Source organism: Tinamus guttatus, unplaced genomic scaffold (genome assembly GCF_059628265.1).
Source record: "Tinamus guttatus ecotype Peru unplaced genomic scaffold, ASM5962826v1 Tinamus_guttatus_pri_ptg000172l, whole genome shotgun sequence".
Lineage (NCBI taxonomy): Eukaryota > Metazoa > Chordata > Aves > Tinamiformes > Tinamidae > Tinamus > Tinamus guttatus.
The window spans coordinates 5,780,644-5,804,098 of record NW_028288706.1 but is presented as its reverse complement, the minus strand read 5'-3'; the positions used below and the strand labels follow the sequence as shown (position 1 = coordinate 5,804,098).

The 23,455-nt window shown below is 39.0% G+C and overlaps 1 protein-coding gene across 1 annotated transcript in view; it reads left to right on the top strand.

Moving 5' to 3' along the window:
- The window catches only part of MYH11 (myosin heavy chain 11), a 58,371-nt gene that overhangs the window by 16,993 nt on the left and 17,923 nt on the right, over positions 1-23,455 (top strand). Inside the window, 21 exon segments of the mRNA XM_088523185.1 lie at positions 509-536; positions 7,973-8,075; positions 9,918-9,938; positions 12,267-12,359; positions 13,260-13,323; positions 15,404-15,502; positions 16,433-16,576; positions 19,160-19,255; positions 19,685-19,803; positions 19,953-20,105; positions 20,749-20,800; positions 20,803-20,841; positions 20,844-20,920; positions 21,122-21,224; positions 21,227-21,294; positions 21,754-21,805; positions 21,808-21,843; positions 21,846-21,866; positions 22,729-22,922; positions 23,091-23,212; positions 23,369-23,438. Of these exon segments, the coding sequence (XP_088379311.1) occupies positions 509-536; positions 7,973-8,075; positions 9,918-9,938; positions 12,267-12,359; positions 13,260-13,323; positions 15,404-15,502; positions 16,433-16,576; positions 19,160-19,255; positions 19,685-19,803; positions 19,953-20,105; positions 20,749-20,800; positions 20,803-20,841; positions 20,844-20,920; positions 21,122-21,224; positions 21,227-21,294; positions 21,754-21,805; positions 21,808-21,843; positions 21,846-21,866; positions 22,729-22,922; positions 23,091-23,212; positions 23,369-23,438 (1,754 nt within the window).

Genomic DNA, 23,455 nt, shown 5'->3' with positions numbered 1-23,455 from the left:
TCTTGATAGAAGTCCTCTCTAAATCTGAAAAGAAATAAGAGTACATTTTTCAGGTATTTGGACTGCTCTGCTTTGAAAATCTAAAGGTCTGCATGACCAGGTAGCTTCTGATACCTTGACTATCCAGACTTCATATTAAATAGGCTTTGGCCATACTTCGTAAACACAGTAAAAACTTCATTTTCAAGCTTGAAATTTTCAATTATAATCTTCTTAGAGAGGGTATGATTCTCATTACAGTTTATCTGTAAAGGAATTCTCAAAAAATATTTTGAACTCTTAACCTTTTGTTCAATTTTGGTACAAAATATTTCCACTAGAGATGCCTATTTAAATGCTAGAGCACATTAAGTAAGATGTGAACTCAATACTTTTGACTAATTGCAAATTGTCAGATTTTGGAAGATCTAGACAGCTTGTTTAATCAAAATCCCTATATTTATAAGTGCTTCTGTCAGGACATACCCATTTTTTCTAATTAATGGATTTTTTTTTCTTGTATTCACAGATCGAGAAGACCAGTCTATTCTGTGCACGTAAGTAGAATCAGCTATTTATATCTTTACATAATGATGCTTTCCTTATTTGAAGTTGCTCAAACCCTGATGGAACTGGGTCTATGGCCCTGGCCTTCAATGGAGCTTGAGCTCCAGTCCCACCAGAAGATCCACCTGATCATCAAATATAAAGGTGGTAGCAGGCCCTTAGGAGTGCACAAGCCTTTTGCTTTAAAGTGACTTTCTGAATTCAGAGTATTTACAATGATGAGGCATGCTCAGGGAGCCTGACTGTCAAACTCTGTGTAGAAGGAAAAAGGGATTTTAAATATTCCCTAGTGGAAACTGAGGAAACTCTAAGGAAAGCAGAGCATCCTGGACATTTCTTCAATCACTTCTCATATTTTGCTGTTGGTACCTCACCATCACATCCTAAATCAGTTGTCATTACAGAAGACATTTCATGTTTGTGTGGTTATGTTGTGCTGCTTGCATGCACGATAGCTAGTGGTGTGCTAGTCTTGCCTACCTGGCCCCTTTGGCTCAGGAACGTGTGCCCTGCAGGCTGCTCCGTTCCCCGATCTGTGCAGGGCTCCCTGACGGGCCGGGCTCGGCAGTGCCGCAGCTCCAGCTCTGGACGCTTGGCACAACATATTTGGGCAGGGTGAAAGCTCTGTTTTCCTGCATCTTGGCTTGCTCAAGGCCTCCTCTTGGAACACCGACCTGACAGTGCTCAGATAACATCACACTGAATGATTCACCCGTTGTATTGGATCAGGCCCTGATTTTACTGCAATGAGCTTTGCTGTGCAGAACATACTACTTTAATATCACAGGCAGCTTCTATTTGATGTTTCTTTGACCATTTCTTCAGTCCTTCATCACACTTTGCCATTTGGTTGGTTTTATTTACTTGAATGCCATTGAGGATGCTTTTGAATTAATTTTGTATTCACTGCGTCTTCCAATTTTCCTGATCAAAGGTGGGATTTTATTCTGTGTAAATACGAGTTATCCTTGTTACAGAAGGTGGCACATGTACCATTCGTATCAGCTCCATACAGTGAAGTTGTAGTCTGCTAAATACTATAAATACACATAGTCCTGAAGTGAACTGTTTTGGGAGGTCATCCATCAAAATGAAATGAGTGAATATATATTTATATCATAGTTTTAAAAAACAATGCCACTGATCACCAACATTATAGCTATTTGAGAATGCCCCTGCTGACAGGAACAAATTTATCATCTAAGAAAAACTAAATTTTTAAACTGGATCCAAAACCCATGAGGGCCAGAATAACTCTGACCTCTGTTCTAACCAGATCCCATTCCATTACGTTGCCCAAAAATTCATTTAAACCAAAACAAGTCTAAAATTGATGCAATGATGAAATAAGAATTGACCATCACTATCTTCCCAGGATGAAACTTGTCATGATAATGAAGACTAATTTATGATATGCATTTCCTCCTTCTATTACTGTACTTCAGTTTATTTTCCCACTCTTCAGATCTTCTTTTAACTTTGGAATATTAGATTTTTTAGGAAAGGAGATTTCTTTTGCAAACCTATGCCCTTTTTCATTAAAATCCTTTAAAGATTCCATTTCCAATAGCTACGATATATGTTGAATATGAAAATAAATAAGTGTTTTTTTCTTATGTAGCCAGCTAAACTGGGAAACTTAATCAAATCATTTCATACAGACCGGTAATACATAAAACAGAGATAATGTCTCTCCCATTTTGAAAACAGTCATAGTTTGTGATTCATCTAAACGTTCAGAAGAGTTGTTGTGTATTGAATGGGTGCTATGACCCATAGTTACACTGAGTCTCACCAATCTTTTCAGTCAGAAAGATTAGGCAAATTAAAATAAATGTACACAGCTTTAACCACCACTGCCCTATCATCCTTGGCCTTATTTGGCAGTACAGAAACAAGAATGATCATTTGGCTTTTAGCTAGGCAGCGCTCCAGCAAAAGCATGTTGCATTATTATATAACTGCTAAAAATTCTAAGAAATTATCTATTTGTCTAAAATTTATAACAGTAACTGAAGAGTTCATGGCATTGATCATCTGGAATCTTTTCTTAAAATAGCTATAGATGCAAACTTTCCAAGGTGCAGTACCTAAATTGTAAAACAAGAAAGCAGCTATAAGTATTCATATGTAAATACCAAGAATTCATTAATACTTCATGATATTGCAATATAGACTCTTATTCTTCCACTTATTGCTAGCACATCTTCCACAGATAACTTTTGTTTATTTACTTTATGGGAATTCAACAGGATAGCCAAAAATAGGTACAGAAATACAAGCAGAAATGGTGTACCTGATTTTTAAACACCGCACGCAGTATAGTTTCTACTATTTCTCCTGCAAAATTATTTCACTGTTAGTACAGCTGCCCTGGAAACCAAAGGCCTGGCGGGGGTGCAAAGCACCCCAGACTCACCTAACATGGGCTGGGCTGCAGCACAGGGGATGTGGTTGCACCCAGGTCTGAGAACTAGGGAATGACCCCCTGTTCTTTGGATTTCACCCTCAATGCATTGAACGCACTCCCGAGTTGCTAAGTATTGTTGTCATTCTTTTCCATCTCCTTTGTGTGATTAACTGTGGTATGTTTAAAATGCTCCGTCTTTAATGCCTCAATGGGTTCTGATGCTCCCACAAAATTCCCTGTGTTTGCTAGACTTTATTTCCTCTATATTAATGAGTATATGTGTGCTGCCTTTGATCTACTTCCCCATGCACGCACTCATTCCCATGCTGGTTCTGGGCCATGGGCAGCATCGCGGCGCAGCCTCGGCTCATCCTCTGCCAGCTGCTCTCTCTTGGCAACAGCCAGCCCGAATGCCCAGGCCTTGGACAGGCCTTGGCTCTGCTTCCTGTCTCATTTAGGTGGGGGGTATTCCAGCTGATCTGAGAGCATGAAATACTATTTCATGCATCTAAAAATTTAGGCAATTAAGATGTTTTCACCATTGTGTTTCAGGCCCATGCAGCCTCCTCCCTCTCCCTAGCTACTGGGATTCCCTGAAATTCCTGCCCCCCACTGTAGTCTCCCATATTTGATGTTTGAATTGGCCATGGAATATTCTGCTCCCTGTGCTTACTCTTGAAAAGCATGTTCTGAGGGCCTGGGTTGACCAGTGCGTTAGAAGTGGCTGAAGGAAAAATCCCAGTGAATCTGTCAAGTTACTCGGTGAATTCAGCAACCCAACTTGGAGTGAAGTGGACTAAATGATGTCCAGGGAAGAGGCTTGTGACTTTACCTAATAATAACTAAGATAAGAAAAGGCAGCAGTCCTCAGAAGGGACTTCTGACCCCACAGGTACCCCACAAAGGTAAGTTACATTAAGACAAGTAGATGTCTCAGGGAGTTTTCTAAAGACCTTTTTACTAAAAGTCCTGTGGGGCCTAATGGCATGTGTGAGCATACAAGTTCTTTAAAATCTAGCCTTATACCTGTCTGATCTTGCAGTTGTCATATTTTGATCACTTAGTAAAAAGACTGGGTAGGATATATGTGCTTTGTTTTGTTTTGTTTTCCTAGAAAGCTGATTTGGCTAAAAAGACTGAGCACTAGCTTCAGTTAAGCAGTCACCATCAATGAATAAGAAAAAATCTGATGAGAAACCAGAATGATCGGGGAAATGTAAAGCCTGAAAAAAGAAATGATTATTAAACATATGATCTGTACTCTAAATTATTTTTTGTTACATTTTGCTAGTTTATAGATTCATTTAGTTTGAACATACTCTATCAAAACATATGATAGCAGGGTGCTATTTCCATTTAATTGGATACAGTAAAAGACAAAATACTGGTGAGGCAGCAACCACCCTGCCCTTTCCTCCTTCCTTCCCCTCTCTGCTAATGGGCATACTTTCCAGAGCCTCACACAGCCCAATAACCTCAGCCTGTTTTATCCCTTGACATGTGTCAAGAATCAGAGTCATCCAGAACATCCTCTAAATTGCAAAGTCCCATTAGTTAAAAGATTCTTTCACAAGAGAGCAAAACTCTTTCCTTTCCCAGCCAACTAAATCTCAAAGGCTGGAGCTGGCAGGCTTCACCGCCTGGCCCTCCTCCCATACAGATATCCCAAGGAGCTTTAGCCCTGGGGTGGAGCTTGGTGCCAAATCAGTTTGGTCCCTTTGGGGAATTTTCTTTAAGTAAACAAGTAGATCAGTGGGCCGGGTTGTGAGCCACGTCTCTCAGGGGGCACAGCTGAATCGGGGCAAAGATTTTCATTAGCTCTGCACATCCCATATTGCAGAATGGAGCTGCCAAAGCACTGATGTGATTTAGAGCACCTCATTGACTGCTCTGTGCAGGGAGGCCTCCCGCAGTGCCAGTGTCGCCAGATTAAGAGATGTGTGAATGGTCAATTTTTGTGGTTCGTTGCTTACTGAAATTAATGCAGAAAAATGTTGCTGTTACTTTTCAGACTTTTCCAAAAGTAGAATTAAGTTGAAAATCACAAGTATTCAACTTAAGTTCTATACTGCAATTTTAATCCAGGAACTTTCAACTTTCCAACATAAAATCACTCGTATTGGTTTTCTTTTTTTTTGCCCAGAAAAAAGTGCAGGCAGTCTACGTGCACAGCTGGCTTAGCCCACACCAGCAGGGCCAACTTGTCACTCACTCTCTCCCAGTTTGGCAACCCATTTCAACCAGGATATTTTTCAGCTAAGGTGGAAGCAATGGAGTCATGAAGGATTTAGTAGTTAGTATGTCAAAAAACTCTTTCAGATATATGTTATCTTATGTGCTTTAAACCCTATATTGAGTTTTCTTCTAAGCCTGACAAGAAGCAGGGGAGGAATGTACTTGAACTGTGCCATTCATGAAGAAAGGAGTGTTTCTAACAGGGATAGCCTCTAAATGCCATGAAGCTCTTCACTTCCTTGGGAAAACAAGAGCATTTCTTAGGGAGAGGTGTATGGGAAGTACTGGTGCTGCAGTCATGAGAACTGCAAGCCGGGGACTGCTTTTGCTTTGCTTAGTTTGTATTGCACATCTGAGCCAGGTCCAAGGAACTGAACTGGCAGTAATTGTGCTGCCTCGATGTATGGCAGTATGAGATACTTCAGCTACCCAAATGACTACGATCTTCCAGGAATAGACTAATCAAGACAGTGGTAACTCAGGTAGTATGATGAATTCTCACTTTGGAATGTGATTTGGGGACACATATTGAGGAAAAAAGGCTCTCAGAAGAGAGGAACAGATGCCTCCTGTGCGGAGTCCGTTTGTGAAAGCCTCAATCAGTGAAAGATGTTATCAAGAAAAAGATCCACCTGGAAAATTTCAAAAACTGAGATTAAGTGTAAAAAGCATATATATTTTAAGGACAGGAGAAAGAAGTGCTTTTCTCTGGATACCACCTAGAAGCTGTACCACAAGGGAAGTTGTTTCTGTCATCCCAGAAACTACAGTACTTGGAGTCACAGATATTTTATGACTGAGATGAAGTCCAGTAGTTGACATACAGCCGTGATGTACCTTTCAGATTATGAGGCTGCTTATGTTGTTTAATGGATACTTGTATATCAGACCTGTGTATTTAAAATGTACTGAGTTTTTAAAATGCTCTAATATATTTTAAAAAAATAGACATATCCATTAGCTAAGAACAGTGTCTTTCCTTACTTAATGACCTTGGAGACTTCTTTTTCCATCTGTAGCTGTTAAGATCCTGTCAGTTTTCCATTTCATGTTAAAGAAGAGATTTTTTTTCTTGTCCACCTGATTATGAAGTTAGAGCTTCAAAGAGGTTCTGCAGAAAAGAGAAAGCTATCAGCGTGTGCAGGAGCAAAGAGTTAAGGAAAGAAAGCACAGAACAAAATGTTAAGTAACTTAAGCATTACTGTATGGTAGGATAATTACAAGCAAAATGATGCCATATATGGTAATACTTACAGGGAATCAGGGGAAAGCCAAGTGATGGGCACTGTGGCCCTGGGAGAAAGGAAATGCAATTCATGTAGTGATGAACTACAAATAACCTTTGATAAAATGAAATAGTTCAAAGCCTAGGGTTTGTTTGAAGAAAGTTTTTGTATTTTGCAAAAGAAGCAAAGTTATAAGGTAGATTTATTTGAAAACTCTGTAAACGTCTTCAAACTGGTGTGCTTGGTTTGGAATTGCTCCCAGGACACTTAATTTTTATCAATAAAACATGGAAATGCTTTAGCATTGAAGACCAGGCATGGATGAATTCAGCCTCTAAACTGTGCAAATTAACCTCAGTCTTTAGAAAAGGAACATACTCATCTCATTATTTCTTGTAAAAACTCTAAAAGCCAGAAGAAACTCTTCTCATCACCATGTACCTCAGGCAGGAATTATTTCTGGCTTCCTAAGGTTTACATCAATGTCATCCTGCCTTAAAAATTCTGCCCAGCACTTACTCATGTTTTTTAAGCCCATTTATCACTGGTCCCTTGGTAGGAAAAATTAACTCCTGCATTTCCTAATTAGGAAAAACAAGCAGAACTGCAATGGGTCCACCTAAATAGTTTCAACTTCAGAGCTGTCAAATATACATGGGACTTTTGAATGTATTGTTCTTTTTATTTTTAAATATATTTTAATTTAAATACAAAACCACAGAGGTCCAGCTTATATTTAGACTATTGCCCTCCTTACAGCACTAGCTTGGTAAGAGTCAAAATAATTAGCCTGAGTTTAAATTGCATCCACACTCACTTAAATGGCCTTTTTCATTGCTGAGTGAGAGCAATATAAAAATATTTTAGCCTAAATAATCATCTGAACCAAAGGAATTTAAAAGAAGTGCAACAATGTAATGTGACACCTAGGGAGGACAGAGGTGGGCTGGAAATGTTTTTACTTCTGAGAAATAACCACACAAATCTGACCTTTGTACATGTACTTTGAAAATTTTACTTTAAGGAAGGACTTAATAGCTGTAAATAAACTTACCCTTCTTCTGCGAGGTGGAAGGTTAACGCTGCCTTCCTGCTTTTCAAGACACACTGCACAGAGACATCCCAGATGGGATGCTGCCTCACTGGTTGGAAATCTGCCCATGTGAGAGATCCCAAATGACCTGGTGGGTACCAATACCTGCTCAGGCAGTTATGTTTTTTGATCTTAAAATACAAGCATATTCCCTGCCAGCCCCACTTCTCAAAAACATTCAGATGCTGCCAAAGCAAGATGAACTGCTGTTTAAAAATGTGTCATGTTTTAGGATTGCCTTAAATGGACCACTGTCCAGTCAAAACACTAATGAGACAGAGCAACAGCTCTCACACTGCGTTCCTTGGATGCTGAAGTCAGGTGGAATTGAAGAGATGGTGTTCTGGGGCAGACACTGAGCTGTGCCCTTTCTAAGCTTGCTTTTGTACTACATATACTTCACATGGTGGAAGGAGTTCACTAGTTACGTACCTTCTTTTGTGTTATTTTCGTTTCCCTCAGAGGTGAATCTGGTGCTGGCAAGACAGAAAATACCAAAAAGGTCATTCAGTATCTGGCTTTCGTTGCATCATCACATAAGGGCAAAAAGGACACCAGCATCACAGTAAGTGATCTCCTCTCTATTCAGTTTTCCTTCAAGCTTGTTAGGACTGTACTGAGCTGACTGTGCTAACAGCAAGTCAACATTTGTGGCTTGCCAAATAGTCGACATATTAAGAGTACACAATTATGTCACAGCTTTATGTTTATGGAAAAAAAATGTCTGCCATCCCTTTAGGCACCAAATCAGAATGTATTTTGCTAGAAGAGAATTATTTATAGCTTTCCGTATGTACAGTATCTATTTACTGCCTAATATGAAGGCCTTGGGGTCTGCAAGGTTTGAGTCCTTATTTTACCCCTGTCAACTAAGAAGTTTGAGAAACCCTTTAACTAGCACATTGTGCAGCTGCATCACAGAAATGTGTGCCAACATTTAAATATCCAAAGTTTTGATCAGCTTCATTATCAGGCATATTTTCTTACTACATAGCAAAGAGTCCCAACATAAAACCTTCACATTTTTTTGGTTTCTCTTTAATCCTCTGACAAAGAGAGAACAATTTTGAAAGATGGAATTCTTTACGAATAGTTTGTTGCCTCAAAACTTGCATCAATCCTGCTTTAGTGACTGAAGTTCCTTATATTGTTATGAACCATATTATGAGCTTATACCTACCCAGTTCCAAGACCACTCATGTGGCTGACGCTTCTACGTGTCCTTCTTTTCAAAGAGGCAACTCCAGTTCCTAAGTCTTACAGGGTCTTACAGCCTTTTAAATTTCACTCAAGATCTTCTGTAAAAAGATGTAGGAATTGACAGGCCTAATCTAGGAAGAGATTCCAGTGTGTTCTGAATACAAGACTGGGTCCAAAGTGAGTAATTCCTTCTTTGGATCACCATTTAAAATCCATCTTAAATTAAAACCCAAAGGTAAGGACAAAGATCCGAGGTGACAAGGAGCTGTAACCATGGCTGTTGAGCCTACCTAATTCATACTAGAACAGCTGTGTGCAGGCAAGCAGGCCATGACCGGCCCTGCCCTGGATCTTGCAGCTCCCTGCCCTGCCTCTCCTGGACTTGAGCAGAGGGAGGGCTGCAGAGCACGGGGTGTGCAGAGCAGCCCCGTGCAGGAGTCACCGTGGGCTGGGGCCGGCAGGCTCGCCCGTGGGGCAGCGGAGGGAGTACCGCTCCCTTTGGGCAGTACTTTCTAGAAATCTGGGATGAGGTTTGATGGAAACTAACCAAGACTAAGGTATAATTTTCCCGTGTTGAACGTTAATGCATAAAAAAATTCTTTCTACTGAGTCCCGCTCAGTGACAGGGGAATGAACTCACGGCCTCAGGGCCATTTCTAACGGACAAGTAACTGGAATTGCTGCTGATTCCTGTTTTCATGGGGAAGTTCATGAAACTCAGGATCAAACTAGCCCCGAAACAGACCTGCAGGCAAATATCCAGCAGATGAGGGCTAAAAGGAAGTCTAAATTGTTCTGTAACATGCTGTCTGATAGTACTTCAGTGGCTGGGACAACTGGCATTGCAAGTACAGCCATTAAGAAGAGTGAACAATAACAAGATGATTCAGTTGCAATAAAGAATAAATATGGGATTTACTATTAAAAATATTTCTCCTTCTCTGGTCCTGGGAGATTAACTTGGGACCAGATCCAAACCCCATCCTTTTGGTTCAGCTTTTTCTTTCTTCAGTTAGAATGCTGTATGTATGTTAACTGTGTTTTTACTCTTGGTGTGTCTGAAATGTGTTGTTTTTATTTGTATTCCTGTTTTTTTTTTTTGCATGGAAACTGTATATTGGTTATTTTAATACAGGAAAAGCAATAAAAATGTCTCTGTAATGGAAATGATACTGACACTTGTTTTATACCACATTATTCAATACAGCAAGGTCCATCTTTTGCTTACGTGAGTAACTTAGACTGTTTGGTGTGTGTTTAAGGCACTGAGTGTAGATCTGCATGCTATTGTTGCACCCCAAAAATTTAAGAGAGACTTTGTTGAAACATGTTGTATGATATGAAAAGCAACAATAGCACCAAATGCTCTCACAAATCAACCCTAACTGTGTCAGGCTCCAGGACAAAGAATGAGGTCTGACACAGGCAGGGGTTATCTTTCCAATATCACCCTGTTCTATATGCGTGCATTCAAATGGCCGTAGTTTGAATGAACTTTCCCACGATCCTGAAAGAGCCAATCAGCCTGAAATTAAGCAGTGTGCTCTCCGAATGAAAATACTCCAATGCTTTCTGTACTTCAGGTTGAACTTTTTAGGACTGTTGTGAAATAATTCCTAAACCTCACGGTGTGCATTCGATCTGTTACGTTGCCTGCATGCTCTCCATTTGATACTGCTTTCAAGTTTACCTTTTCATGTAACTGTTGAGAATTGTTCACATCTGCAAAAGGTAGCATGCTTCTAGCTTGCTGCTGTGATATATAACAGAGCAATTACCACTGCAGCCTGTCTGCAAGTGCATTACGGCAGATCCTGATAGGCCTCAGAGGGCCCTCGGTACCGGGGTGCACACCACCAGCATCCCGGGGCTGGGAAGGGAGGCAGCTTTACTGGCACATTCTTTTTGGTTTGTATGCCAGGAAAATGGGATTTTTCTTTGTACTGGACTTTTTTTTTTTTCCCTATTCTGACTGCTGCCATTCAGCCTTTGGCAATGATAGAAGGCAAAGCAATTGTAATACCTGCTATATTGCCCCTCAGTTCATTTGACAACTTTAAATATATATATATATATTTATTTTGCTACTCTGTAAAGAACTAACTTCATGGCTGGCGTAAGCATCCCTGTGGAGTTCAGTGGACTTGCAGCTACGTACAATGCTGTTATTTGGAGCCACAGTTTTATACTCCCCCATTTATAGCACCCGTCCTCACTCGGAGTGGATGTGTTTCTGTCCAGCTCTGGTGGCCAAGGTTGCTCTTCAGCTGTCACCATCTGATTTCCTACAACCTATGCTCATAGTACAGGTTTTAAAGCTACTGACTGTACATTTGCCCAATACAGAGAAGCTTTAGCAACCTTCAGGAACTCATTACTTCCTGCAGGGTGGCTGTTCCAGCTTGTTGAAAACTCTCTCCCCTCTTCTTCCAGCTCAGCAGATTTTTTTGTTGTTGTTTTTGTTTTTTTTCAGTGCAATTTTATTTTAGCCCTTAGCTCCCAATGGATCTATGTTCTAGGAAATCCTCTCCTCCTCTCATTACTATTCTGATAAATTTAGCCATCAATTAACAATATGTTGCCTTTTAACTATATTTTTGAGGCAGTTCTCATCATTGCCACACAAGTTACAAAACATTCCACAACTGTATATAGAGAAAGATTACCAGTTTTCCACAATGATAGTGAAAAACTAATTTTTCAATTTTTTCCTCTGGATTCAACCTAAATATTCCCTCAAAAGCATTGAAATAATATGATGTATTAAATGATGCATATCATTGCTGTGAAAGTTGAGTGACTTCATAGCACAGAGCTAAATAAGAAGTTGAAAAAAAACTGTTTTCATAAAGTATTTTTTCAACTTCATTGGTTTATTTAGAAATAGGAGTATTAAATGCATGCACGTTTCATTGCATGATTTGTTTCATTAGCAATTACCAATCACAATTAACAATATAATACAAAGTTTGTGTGTTTGCATGAGAATTCATTATCTTGGTTCGAAATAAATTAATACATTTCCATATTTAACCTAAATAGCCTTGCATGGATCATTATTAATAGACTTGGTAAAATCTGCTTTGTAGCTTTGTGCTGCATTACATTAAAATGATTCTCGGCAAGTTATTCTAATTACATCATCATTTGCTAGCAAAGGATCTCAGTACACTAACTTGAAAAGGACTAGTAAGAAGTTCCTTTAAGAACATCCTTTCTTAAAAAATAATAATAAACTGAAAAATATATATATGACAGTGAATGACCCTTTTTATTTTAAAAGGCCAGTCATTATGCTAAAAAGATTAATACACTTTGATCTGTCACAAGCAACAGAGCTGGAAAAGGGTCATGTATACAGGAAGAAGTCAACTGCACAAATATATAAACACAAAGATTAACAGAGAGTGAAAACAAATTTACATGAAGTGCAGTATTCAGCAAAAAAGTTTAGAAGCTTAAATTATCTTAAATTATTTTTCCTCCAATGTACATGTGCTGGTTTAAATTAAGTAAATATGGAGTAAATGGATAACTGAGTCTGAATAAATTTTAGGGTGAGCTGGAAAAACAGCTTCTACAGGCAAACCCTATTCTTGAAGCTTTTGGAAATGCCAAAACTGTGAAGAATGACAACTCCTCCAGATTCGTAAGTAGGAAAAGACCGGCCGGGTGTGTGTGGTGGGACGTACAGCATCTTTGAAAACAGAGTGTGCAGGGGCCCTCATCACCATGCTCTCCCATCCTGCTGCTCCCTAAAGGGCTTCTTCAAGCTAATCCCTTTAAAATAGTGTATAGAATCCCTCTCTGAAGTAAAAGAATTGGCCGTTCAAGAGATTAAAAATAAAGCTCAAATCTGACAGTACCATTGTCCTCTTACAAATTAGCAGCCCGTGTGTGGTCTTCCAGAGTTAATTCCTACTCCAGAACATTTTCACCTCCCTATCCACCTCTTTGCAAAAATAACAAATCTGTTCTTTTTCTTTGCACAGATGTTGAACATGCATCTTACCTTAAGGTGTGATGGTTATTTATTGAGAGTAATTAATATATGAAATGATTAACTATATGAGAGAAAATGAGAAAACAGTCAGAAAGAATCAAGTTGGATTAATATGAGCAGGGACTGTCAGTATTTGATGACACTTTTTGTTGGGAATAGGGGTAGAAGCTTCCTTTCCCATGCAGGTCTTGCTCCCCTGCTCTGCTCTTCTCCTACAGAGTTCAGGGATCCATGCAGAGGAAACTTAGGAGAGGGAGTTACACAAATCCAATTCTATTCCCTCTCTGACCTTGTGGAAATCAAAATAGAAAAAGATGTTGGCATATCCCCAGCTTCCACAGGCTGCTCCTTGTGGTAGGGACGCCTTAACCTCTAAGTGCTTGAACAAAACATCCCATGAGTTTGTCCCAAAGGGAGGGAATCAAGGATGTTAATTTTAAAAGGATGACCTATATGTCTCACTAAACAGGCTAAACACTAACGTTGTAAAATCCAGAATAAAAGGGTGAAAAAATAGCTCAATCTAGGTCTTCTTTTCATTCACAGGGTAAATTCATCCGCATCAACTTTGATGTGACAGGCTACATTGTCGGAGCGAACATAGAGACTTGTATCCTTTTCCATGAGCTACACTAACTAGAGTGAGCAGAAGGAAGTAACATAAACAAGCTCCCCTGCATGTCTAAGAAAGGCAAATATTGCTAAGACTGGTATAAACAAAGATGGAGGAAGTGGCTCCATTTGCACTGATACCAGCTTCTCAGCTTGTCTTACTCTAGTGTTTACATTTTCATGTCTGTTTCTCAGCTATAGGAAAGTATGCTATGCCCCATGCAGAACTTCAGAAATGGCAACAACATACCTAAGCTAACGAAGGGGACTTTGAAAACGGTCTCAATAACATGATGGAGTGAAAAGACTGTTTTGTGGTTAAGATTGCACATGGTCTTCAGTCCCTTGCTCTGCCTCAGGGTGATCCTGCATGGGTCACTCCACTTCCCTGTGATCTAATTTGCCAACCATATAAATAGTTGGAAACTTCCCTGCTTCTCAGTGGTTCTGTGATTGACAGTTTGGAAAAAAAAAAAAAAAAAAAAAAAAGCATGGCATTGTCACTATATTTTATTTAGCAACTTGGGAAGTGCTTTTCAAGTTTCCGGTCCTGCCAGTGGGTCGGGAAGAGGCCCGTGTAGGCAGCAAGGTCTCACTCCGAGCCCCGTGCACACCAGCTTCTGCATGGGAAGAAGCCCCAAGGCCCTGGACCATTCAGGCTGAGCACTCGCGTGCCTCCTAGATTACACATATGCCTGCAGAGGTCACATACATACAGCCAGAGACAGGTTCCATGATAGCATTGAGAATCACCTGTCAAGGGAGATGTCTAGGTGACATCTAGTATGACAGGACCTAGTTCATGTCTGCAGGAGGCCTGTCTGAATAGAAGTAACAAACTTTCACTTCTACCCCCATGAAGTCTTTATAATAATAAGGACAAAAGAGACAGGAAAAGCCAAAGATGAGCTCTCTTAGAGTCCTCACAGTTGATCTCTTTCTGTGAATTGTAATTTTCCCCAAAATTGCCTTGATCTTTGCATATGTTATTAAATCACCATGGCCAGAAATGACTTGCCCTGAGAGCTTATACAGTTGAAGTGGAGCAAATATTTTGCTGGTGCTAATGCCCCAGTCTGCACCAAGTGCTGGATAATTCCAAAGGGTTTGCCCGCTCCACATACTAGATACTGTCCTGCTATATTAGATGAGACACCCAGAGCAGTATGCTGTATATCAATAACCTCCATGCATTTTTTTCAGGAACAAAGTATAAACATTACAGAAAAATTCAGCTTAGCCTGAGTTTGCTTGCCAAGCATTGCTGACTCTTTCTTTGGTTATGTTTATGAAATAGTGTGTTTTAATGTGTAGCCAGATTCCTCAGTTGCTGTACTGCTTATCTTTGCACAGAGAAGGAACTGCTAACTCCAATAAATGAGGAAAAAGAAAGATTCAGCTACAAGGAAAGATTTCCCTCTTGGGTGTAGAATCAATAGCAAGCATTTTATCCTTCTGTTTTTATTCTAATGAGTGATCTTTAGAAAAAAATGTTTCTAATTCTTTTTGCTCCTAACTGAAGTTTTATATTTTCTACTGATGCCTCTACTACAGGATTAACAAGGGGGTCTAACAAGGGGACAAACACTGGCATTTAAAGAGAGAATCACTAATCAGTGCTGAAATACTTGGCTTTTATTGCTTTTATACTTGTAATTCTGGCCTTAAAACACTCTATATCTAGCAGCCCCATCTTATGCTGAAAGGATCAGATTGATATTTCACCTTAAAAGGTGGTGGGAATGATATTGTGAACATTTTTTCTATATATATAATTTTGGAAACACTTGTATCTATTGTAGTGCTTACAGCCATGATTACCAGCATTTGTGGTACAGTAAGTGGTAGGAAATTAATCTATTCATTGAAGTGAGAATTAAACCAATACTAGCAGTCCTGTCACAGAGAGCAAAAACAACATCAACAATAAGCACTTTGTGTAGTAGAAAATGATTGCAGAATTAGACACATGTTCATGCTACCCAAGCTTTTAGCAGTGCTACTGATGGTTCTGAGGCTGATGGTATAATTAAGAAGGACTGAAACATGTTATTGATTTTAACATGCTTGACAAACAGATTTGCTTGAAAAATCCCGTGCTATTCGTCAGGCTAAAGATGAGCGAACGTTTCATATCTTTTACTATTTGATTGCTGGAGCTTCTGAACAAATGAAAAGTAAGTGACTTACTATCAATTCTTACCTCTCATTTACCAATGAGCAACGGCTTGCTTAGAATGGCTTAATTTCTTCATCTGCATGTCATATATGTCGAAGTCTCAACTGATGTGCATCTGTTTGCTCTACCTGGTGTACATTTTGTAGAAGAATTTCCAGGGCATGTAAACTCGTTCAAACATTATCTTAAATGATATTGGAAATGAATAGGGAAGAGGTATTCATTATTTATTACACAAAATAATTTGGCATTCCCAATAATTTTTTTGGCTAGCAGTTTTAAAATATACAGCACCTAATTATATTGTGAAGCCCATTGCTTCAGGATGGTGAGAAGGTCTAAAGTATAATCAGGTCCAAAAAGGGTTTTAGAACATCAATGTTTCCCTAAATTGCTAGTTGATAGAAAATGTATAAAGGAATGGATAACTCTGTATTTGTCCTGTTTTTCTCTTTTATTTAATGTTCCTTCCCTAAGAATCTGTTGCTGGCCACCGTATGGGTCTGAAGAGTTTTTTGGTCTGATCCATTATGGCTGTTATTTGCTTTTTGTTATCTGATATGAGTCCCTAGGTAAAGAAGACCAAGTAGAAATATGGAATTCTGACTATGTTATATATGGAACTAAATGAAAGACTTACAGAAAAAAGGCTCAGATTTGAGTTCTTAGGGTGCTAGGTTCCACAGAGAGGTGAAGACGCTCCCCAGTCACTACTGAAAGGTGCAAATTCAGCACAATCAAACTTGCCAAATGAAGAGTGAGTCTGAAATACTTGTCCACCACAAAATCCTAAGATCTTCATGCAAGGAGAGACTTCCTTGGGCAAAAACACAGTCTCTTCTACTGTGTTTCTATGTTAGGTGAATTTATTAATTAAGAACATTAAGTTTAAGTTAACGAAGTCAAGCTTTTCTTCTTTGCCTTTTAGATGATCTGTTGCTGGAAAATTTCAACAATTACACCTTTCTATCTAATGGCTATGTGCCTATCCCTGCTCAACAAGATGATGAGATGTTCCAGGAGACCTTGGAAGCCATGAGAATTATGGGCTTTAGTGATGAGGAACAAACAGGTAAGAACTATAAGGTTGCATTTGAGGTATATACCTCTGCAAACAACAATAGATAGGATATAAATGTATAGTGGAGAATTCTGTCCAGGATGTCACTTTGCAAAATATGCACATGAAGTAAGATAGTGCATTCATATAATAGAATTAATATTTAGATTTAACATCCATGTTTCTCTCGAGAAGTGTGATCTTGCATGAAGCAGAAAGTGCAGGTCTCTAAACATACCTAAGTGGTATAACCTTTTTGCTTCTTATTTCCTGTTTTTTTTCTATTACCAGCCAAAACTGTTACCTAGCTATTGTTTCTAAAAAGCTTGTGAATTAGAGTTCCTAGAATTCCCCTCTTCTCCCCTTCCCAGGTGGTATTAGATGAAATAAACAATAGCTATTGCAAGGAAAGAGAGCAGAGGGCCTCTCAGTGAAAAAAATCTCAAGTACGGGTATGTTTCTAGCCTGCCTTAAGAATAAAAAGGGAGTACATTCCTGCATGATCAGAATAGACATTGCTCAGAGAGAAGGGACAACATTAAAGGACAACTGAATTTTGTGGTGTACTTTGCTGTCTTCTCTGGACACCTCAGCATGCAGCTTCAGGAATTCTTATGAGTCTTAAGGTCACTGTTGTTCCTCCCTTGCAAGGAAACCTAATTAGGAGCTAACTGCGTTTAGTCTGTTACTAGAAAAGATCTACTGTTATTAGAAAAGATCTGTTATTAGAAAAGATCTACTCCAAAATTGCTAGTGTGGCCTACCTTTTCCCATTGTTGCAGTGGGTACTGCTGGGAGTAGATGAAAACAACAGCAAAGACTATTTGCAAAACATCTTCAAAGGTTTAAACTGGCAGCACTTGCTGAAAACACTGAAAAAAAACTCAGAAAGACAGAATTACTGTCTTTATTGGAAAAGAAAGATATATTTCATCAGAAAGAACTTATTATCACTGTGAGACAGAACAACTGGTGAAATGCATGGCAGCTCTACACAGTAATTTAACTGTGGATCAAATAAATAATTGCCGCAATATTTTGCTGTCCATTTTGATGAAGAACTGCATGGACTTTTCTTCTTATAAATCTTACAAATTGAGAAGACCTTCTTGTAGAAGGAACATGACACGTGCCCTTGACCAAGCTGCATTCCAACAGTAAAGTGGTGAGCATGCAGAAGTGCTATGAGATGTGGTGTTTTGAAATGTAATCTGTGTCTGTAAAAGGACAGACTTCAGGCATCTCACTAACAGAGCTCCATGCACACCCAGAACAGATTGCTGAATTCGAGCCAGCTCTAACAACACTAATGACCATTTAAAGCCATTTTTTGGAACTTTCCAACAATGACTAGCATGAAAAAAAATATTCTGATTTAATTTTGAAAGAAATGGGTCAGCTCTGAATAGTTAATATTTGTATTCACTCATTCAGAGAAAAGAGAAATAAAAACATGCAGCATAAACAAACTGCCTTGAAAATGTATGCCTGTCACAGCCTTCAACATGTACAGCTCGCTGTCCTGGGAGCGTGCTGGGTTTTAGACACCAGTGCGCAGTGCCCGAGGCTGCAGTGCCCATGTCCCCAGTGACACCTGGTGGCTGAACAGCAGCAGCCCCTCACTTGGACCTTGGACCAAGGGAGGCAGCAGGGAGCTGAACTTCATCACCTCCATCCCTGCACTAGTAACCAAGGGTGCCAAGAAGGAGCGTCTCGCCCTGCCAGACAGCAGTGCAAACCCCAGCCGTGGTGAAGTCAAGTGACTTTAGGAGGAAGAAGGAAGGAGGAATTAGGAGGAAGACTGGCTTGTCCTCCTGCCCTGGCATATGTATCGGCATTGACTACACCATTCTCCCTGACTTCGATAGCAGTCTTTGTGTAACTGTCTGAATCCCTTTCATTTTACACTCTAAAATATAAGCCCCGTAAGAGAGTACTTTTATCCCGTGTAAGCTACTAAATTAGCAAAATGAATTAAATTCCTACATTAATACAATCGCATTGGAAACACAATAGATTTTACTACCTGATGTAGCATCACATTCATACATGTTTTAGTAATCAAATATTAATTAATTGCTTTTCTACACAAAATTTTTGGCGCTAATCCTGTAAAGGCCTGGACACATTTTAGTGGCATGATTGAATGTCCACATTTCTCTGCTACCTGTAATCTTAGAAGTGTCCCCTTTTGAAGTTGCTGCTATTTCAATGATATATTTGATTTTAAAGACAGAGTTGCAGACTGTGACCTGTCCATGTGGGTAAAATGCTCCAGGCCACTGTGCATGGGAGATGAATCAAGAGTCCCCCGAGATCTGAGGGGCTGGCCAAGGTACAAGTACAGCTTAATGTGGCAGCGCACATGCTCCCAGACTGACCTCTTTGCTCCATAACACGGATCATCCAAACTGCTCTTCATTCTGCTCTCCAATTTTTGCAGTTTATATTACAGTCTTTTAAAGAAAATCCAGATCTTTCCATAAAGGTATAGATGACCCCAGTCAGTATATTGAGCCCTCTGTATTGCACAGAATGGAGTTTTCAGAGTGTACACATGCTGTTCCTCATTTATATTATCTATTTATCTTACAGCTATATTGAGAGTTGTTTCATCTGTCCTACAGCTGGGTAATATTGTCTTCAAGAAGGAGAGAAACACTGATCAAGCTTCTATGCCAGACAATACTGGTACGATTAGTCACTTAAATTAACAGTAAGAAGTTAAGAAAATATCTGCTGAGTAAACAATATTTATCAATATTTTTATTTTCCTCATGTTTATTTAATGTTCACTTATTTAATATTCCTTACGTGTATTTAATTTCATGTCATTATAGAGATACTTCAATGGCATTAAAAGATATTCTGTACTTAAAAACAACACAATTATCATTACCTTTTCTTGAATCCATTAATTGATGAAATTGATGAACAGTGTATTTGTTGCTGGCAGCATGAATAATATTTTGTGGCAAATTGCACCCTGTGTGTATAAAAAAAAGAGCTTTTAAGGAAAATACAATAATTTCACACACTTGTTGAACTGCTTATATTCATGCTTACTTATCTACTAAGAGAAAATTCATCCTGAAATAAAATATCATTGTTTTATTTTAGCTGCACAAAAAGTGTGTCACCTGATGGGGATAAACGTGACGGATTTCACAAGGGCTATTCTAACCCCAAGGATCAAAGTAGGACGAGATGTTGTTCAGAAAGCTCAGACCAAAGAGCAGGTATGTAATCCTCAAAATATTTTTTTTTCTTTTTTTACACCTTGTCTAAAGGGAAATGTCAGTTTTCTGTTTCTGTCTTCATTTTCTACAAATAAATTAGCAGATATTTGAGTTTCTTCTTAACTTACAATAATTTCTTATTTTCGCAGGCTGACTTTGCCATAGAGGCTTTGGCCAAGGCAAAATTTGAACGTCTGTTCCGATGGATTCTGACTCGTGTAAACAAAGCTCTAGATAAAACAAAAAGACAAGGTGCTTCCTTCTTGGGGATCCTTGATATTGCTGGATTTGAGATTTTCGAGGTATGGTCTGTGAGGCACACGTTGGCCAAAATTCCTTTTTGTCAATCTGTGGGTTGTTTTACTCTGTGGTAGAGACTGTGGAGAACATAGCTCGCTTAATGCCTTCACTACATCTGGACACTGCAAATCATTGTTCCACCGAGTTTGAAAACCAGTCTTTTGGATGCACAAACCTTTAGTGGACTCCATTTTTTAATTATTTTTTTTAGTGAAGAGATACATGTAATATTACAAATAAATTAAATTCAGAGCTGCAAAAATAATTTGGCTCTTCAGGTTGGCTAGCAGCCCATCTCACAAGAGTGTTAATCTGTCTGCTTGCTTTTCCCATAGAGAAGCAGCCCTGGCAAGAAGAGTGGGGGGTGTCTGCAGTGTCCTATGGTGCCTCTGTGGGGTTCAGTGCTTAGAGCAAGGAACTTCATGGCTTATCAAACAGGTTCCAGTGCAGAGATTCAACAGCTAACAACTTACTGTAAGCTTCCAAGACCTGAAATAAGAAAATCTGCATCCTTATATTTGAATTACTATGCTCTTTGAAAAGAAATAGAAGATATCTAATTTAACCTTGTCCTTTAAGTTCCTCCTTGCAGGTGTGTTTTTAATGTTAACAATTCAATAATTCTGTCTTCTCTCTTCTCTACAGATCAATTCCTTTGAGCAGCTGTGCATCAATTACACTAATGAGAAACTTCAGCAGCTTTCAACCACACAATGTTTATATTGGAGCAAGAGGAATACAGCGTGAGGGCATTGAATGAATTTCATTGACTTTGGCCTTTGACCTGCAACCTTGCATTGAGCTGATTGAAAGACCGGTAAGATTTTACCTCTAGAGGGGGATAGTACTACTAGGTTTAATCAGGTTCTGTCATGTAACAGTACAGTAAGAGAGTCATTTAAGGTATTTTGGATCCTCTATTGCCTGGGGGCTTTAAATCTCATGGAGGAAGAAGGTGGTGGTGCATTTTCTTTGTCTCTGCCTGTGATGATCGTGATCTGGTATTGCTCAATTGCAGACGAACCCCCCTGGTGTTCTGGCTCTGCTGGATGAAGAGTGCTGGTTCCCCAAAGCTACTGACACATCTTTCGTGGATAAACTATGTCAAGAACAAGGCAATCACCCAAATTTCAGAAGACCAAGCAACTTAAGGATAAAACCGAATTCTCTATAATCCACTACGCAGGAAAGGTACTGGCAGATTGAGCTATTTTGACTTATCAATGTTTATTCTTTGATTGCCTAAACGCTGAATAAGCAGCAGTTCAAGTGTTCCAGTTAGCATGAACAGCTTTAAATTATATAATGCATATATATTACGTGCTTTAATTGTGTAATACATTGAATAGGATTTACAAAACAGCCATGGTTGTGCTATGTGCACATGAAAATAAACAACAAAAAAATATTCAGCACCAGGGCTTTTGAAAATCCATATAATTTGGATCATTTCTTGCCAAAAAACCCCAAAACTTTAGATTTAAGTACTGTAAGATTCAAACACCCATCAGCTGTCATCTACAGAAAGCTTTTCACATTATTATTATTTTGCCTTATTTTGTGTTAATTTGTGCCTGTGATCTTACCACTCCAGAGTCCTGCATCGACATCTGCATCAACAGATTTTTAACCTAGCACTGTTTCCTGCAGGTGAACTACAACGCAACAGCCTGGCTAACAAAGAACATGGATCCGCTAAATGACACGTGACTGCTCTGCTGAACCAATCTTCAGACAAATTTGTGCAGACCTTTGGAAAGATGGTAGGAAACACAATTCTAAATCAGTAAACTGGTCTAGAGGAAGAAAATTCTCCTATCAGAAGTGTTCTGACAGCCTCCCCTCACTGTCAAGAAAGATGTATGAAAATGATAAACATGGAAGAGATTGAACTAAAAAGCATAATAGCCCATTTTAAATACATATTTAATGATCATTGTTGAGTAGTTTCTAAGTACTATCAAATATTTTTATCAATATCAAATATTCTGTAGTATTCGGCAACATAATAAAAATATTCATTGTTATAATATTGATGAAAATGGGATATTGAACTGTTTATCTAATATAGGTTATCACTGCCTTTCATGAATGTGGGCAATCCTTACCTCACATGCTCCTCTCCCAGAAATCTTGCAGAGTTCTTTCCAGTGACATGTAATCTCAGGGAAAACCTATCAGAAGGATGGCTGCATACATACAAAACACTTCTTTAAAAAAAAAAAAGTCTGGAACCCATTTATATGGATTCCCAATATAGATGGATAGGTATATTTACATTACATATTTACATATAACATGTATAGATATTTAATACATGCACAAAAACAAATAGGAGAAATACCAGCCTCCTTGGAAGCCCCAGGAGGTGGGTTCTGAATTACCAGATACTTGAGGGGAATTATTAGCTAGACTTTGAGAACCATCCGCAGATGGGAGTTTTTCTATTTACTTTAAAATACCTTCTAGTGCTTTTAGTAGCATGCTTCTATGACTACAGTATCTATACAGATACTTGTAAGTATCTGTATAACAAGTATTTCTGATGTCACATTTTAACAATATGATATTAGATAAAGACAGTTCATTTGAGCAGTTCAATTCACGCACTCTTTTACATTTTAGTGGACCGTATAGTTGGGCTGGACCAGATGGCCAAGATGACTGAAAGTTCACTTCCCAGTGCTTCAAAAACCAAGAAAGGCATGTTCCGTACTGTTGGCCAACTCTACAAGGAGCAGCTGACCAAACTGATGACCACCCTAAGGAACACCAATCCCAACTTCGTTCGCTGCATCATTCCAAATCATGAAAAAAGGGTAAATTTCAAATGCTCAGTTTTCAGAATTCTAGCACATTATTTATGCAGAGTGCTGCTCACTGTACCAGCACATTGCAGCACTGAACATCTTCAGACATAAATATGTAGCCAGTAACATTTCTGCAAATTTTTACTGTCCTAAAAATACTGTATGTTCCCTTTCCAGGCTGGAAAGCTTGATGCCCATTTAGTACTGGAGCAGTTGCGCTGCAATGGTGTCCTGGAAGGTATTCGGATCTGCCGTCAGGGCTTCCCCAACAGAATTGTCTTCCAGGAGTTCCGCCAGCGGTAGGGATCCCTTACCTTGTCCTAACTCTCTGTGCTTAATGTACTGTAATACATGTCTTCTTGTGCAAAATAATTTGATGATTATTGTGATTATTGATGATCTGTGCAAAATAGTCTAAATCCCCAATCTAAATCCCTCCCACAATCTTTTGACAGATATGAAATTCTTGCTGCAAATGCTATTCCTAAAGGATTCATGGATGGGAAGCAGGCTTGCATACTGATGGTGAGAACAGCATTTTT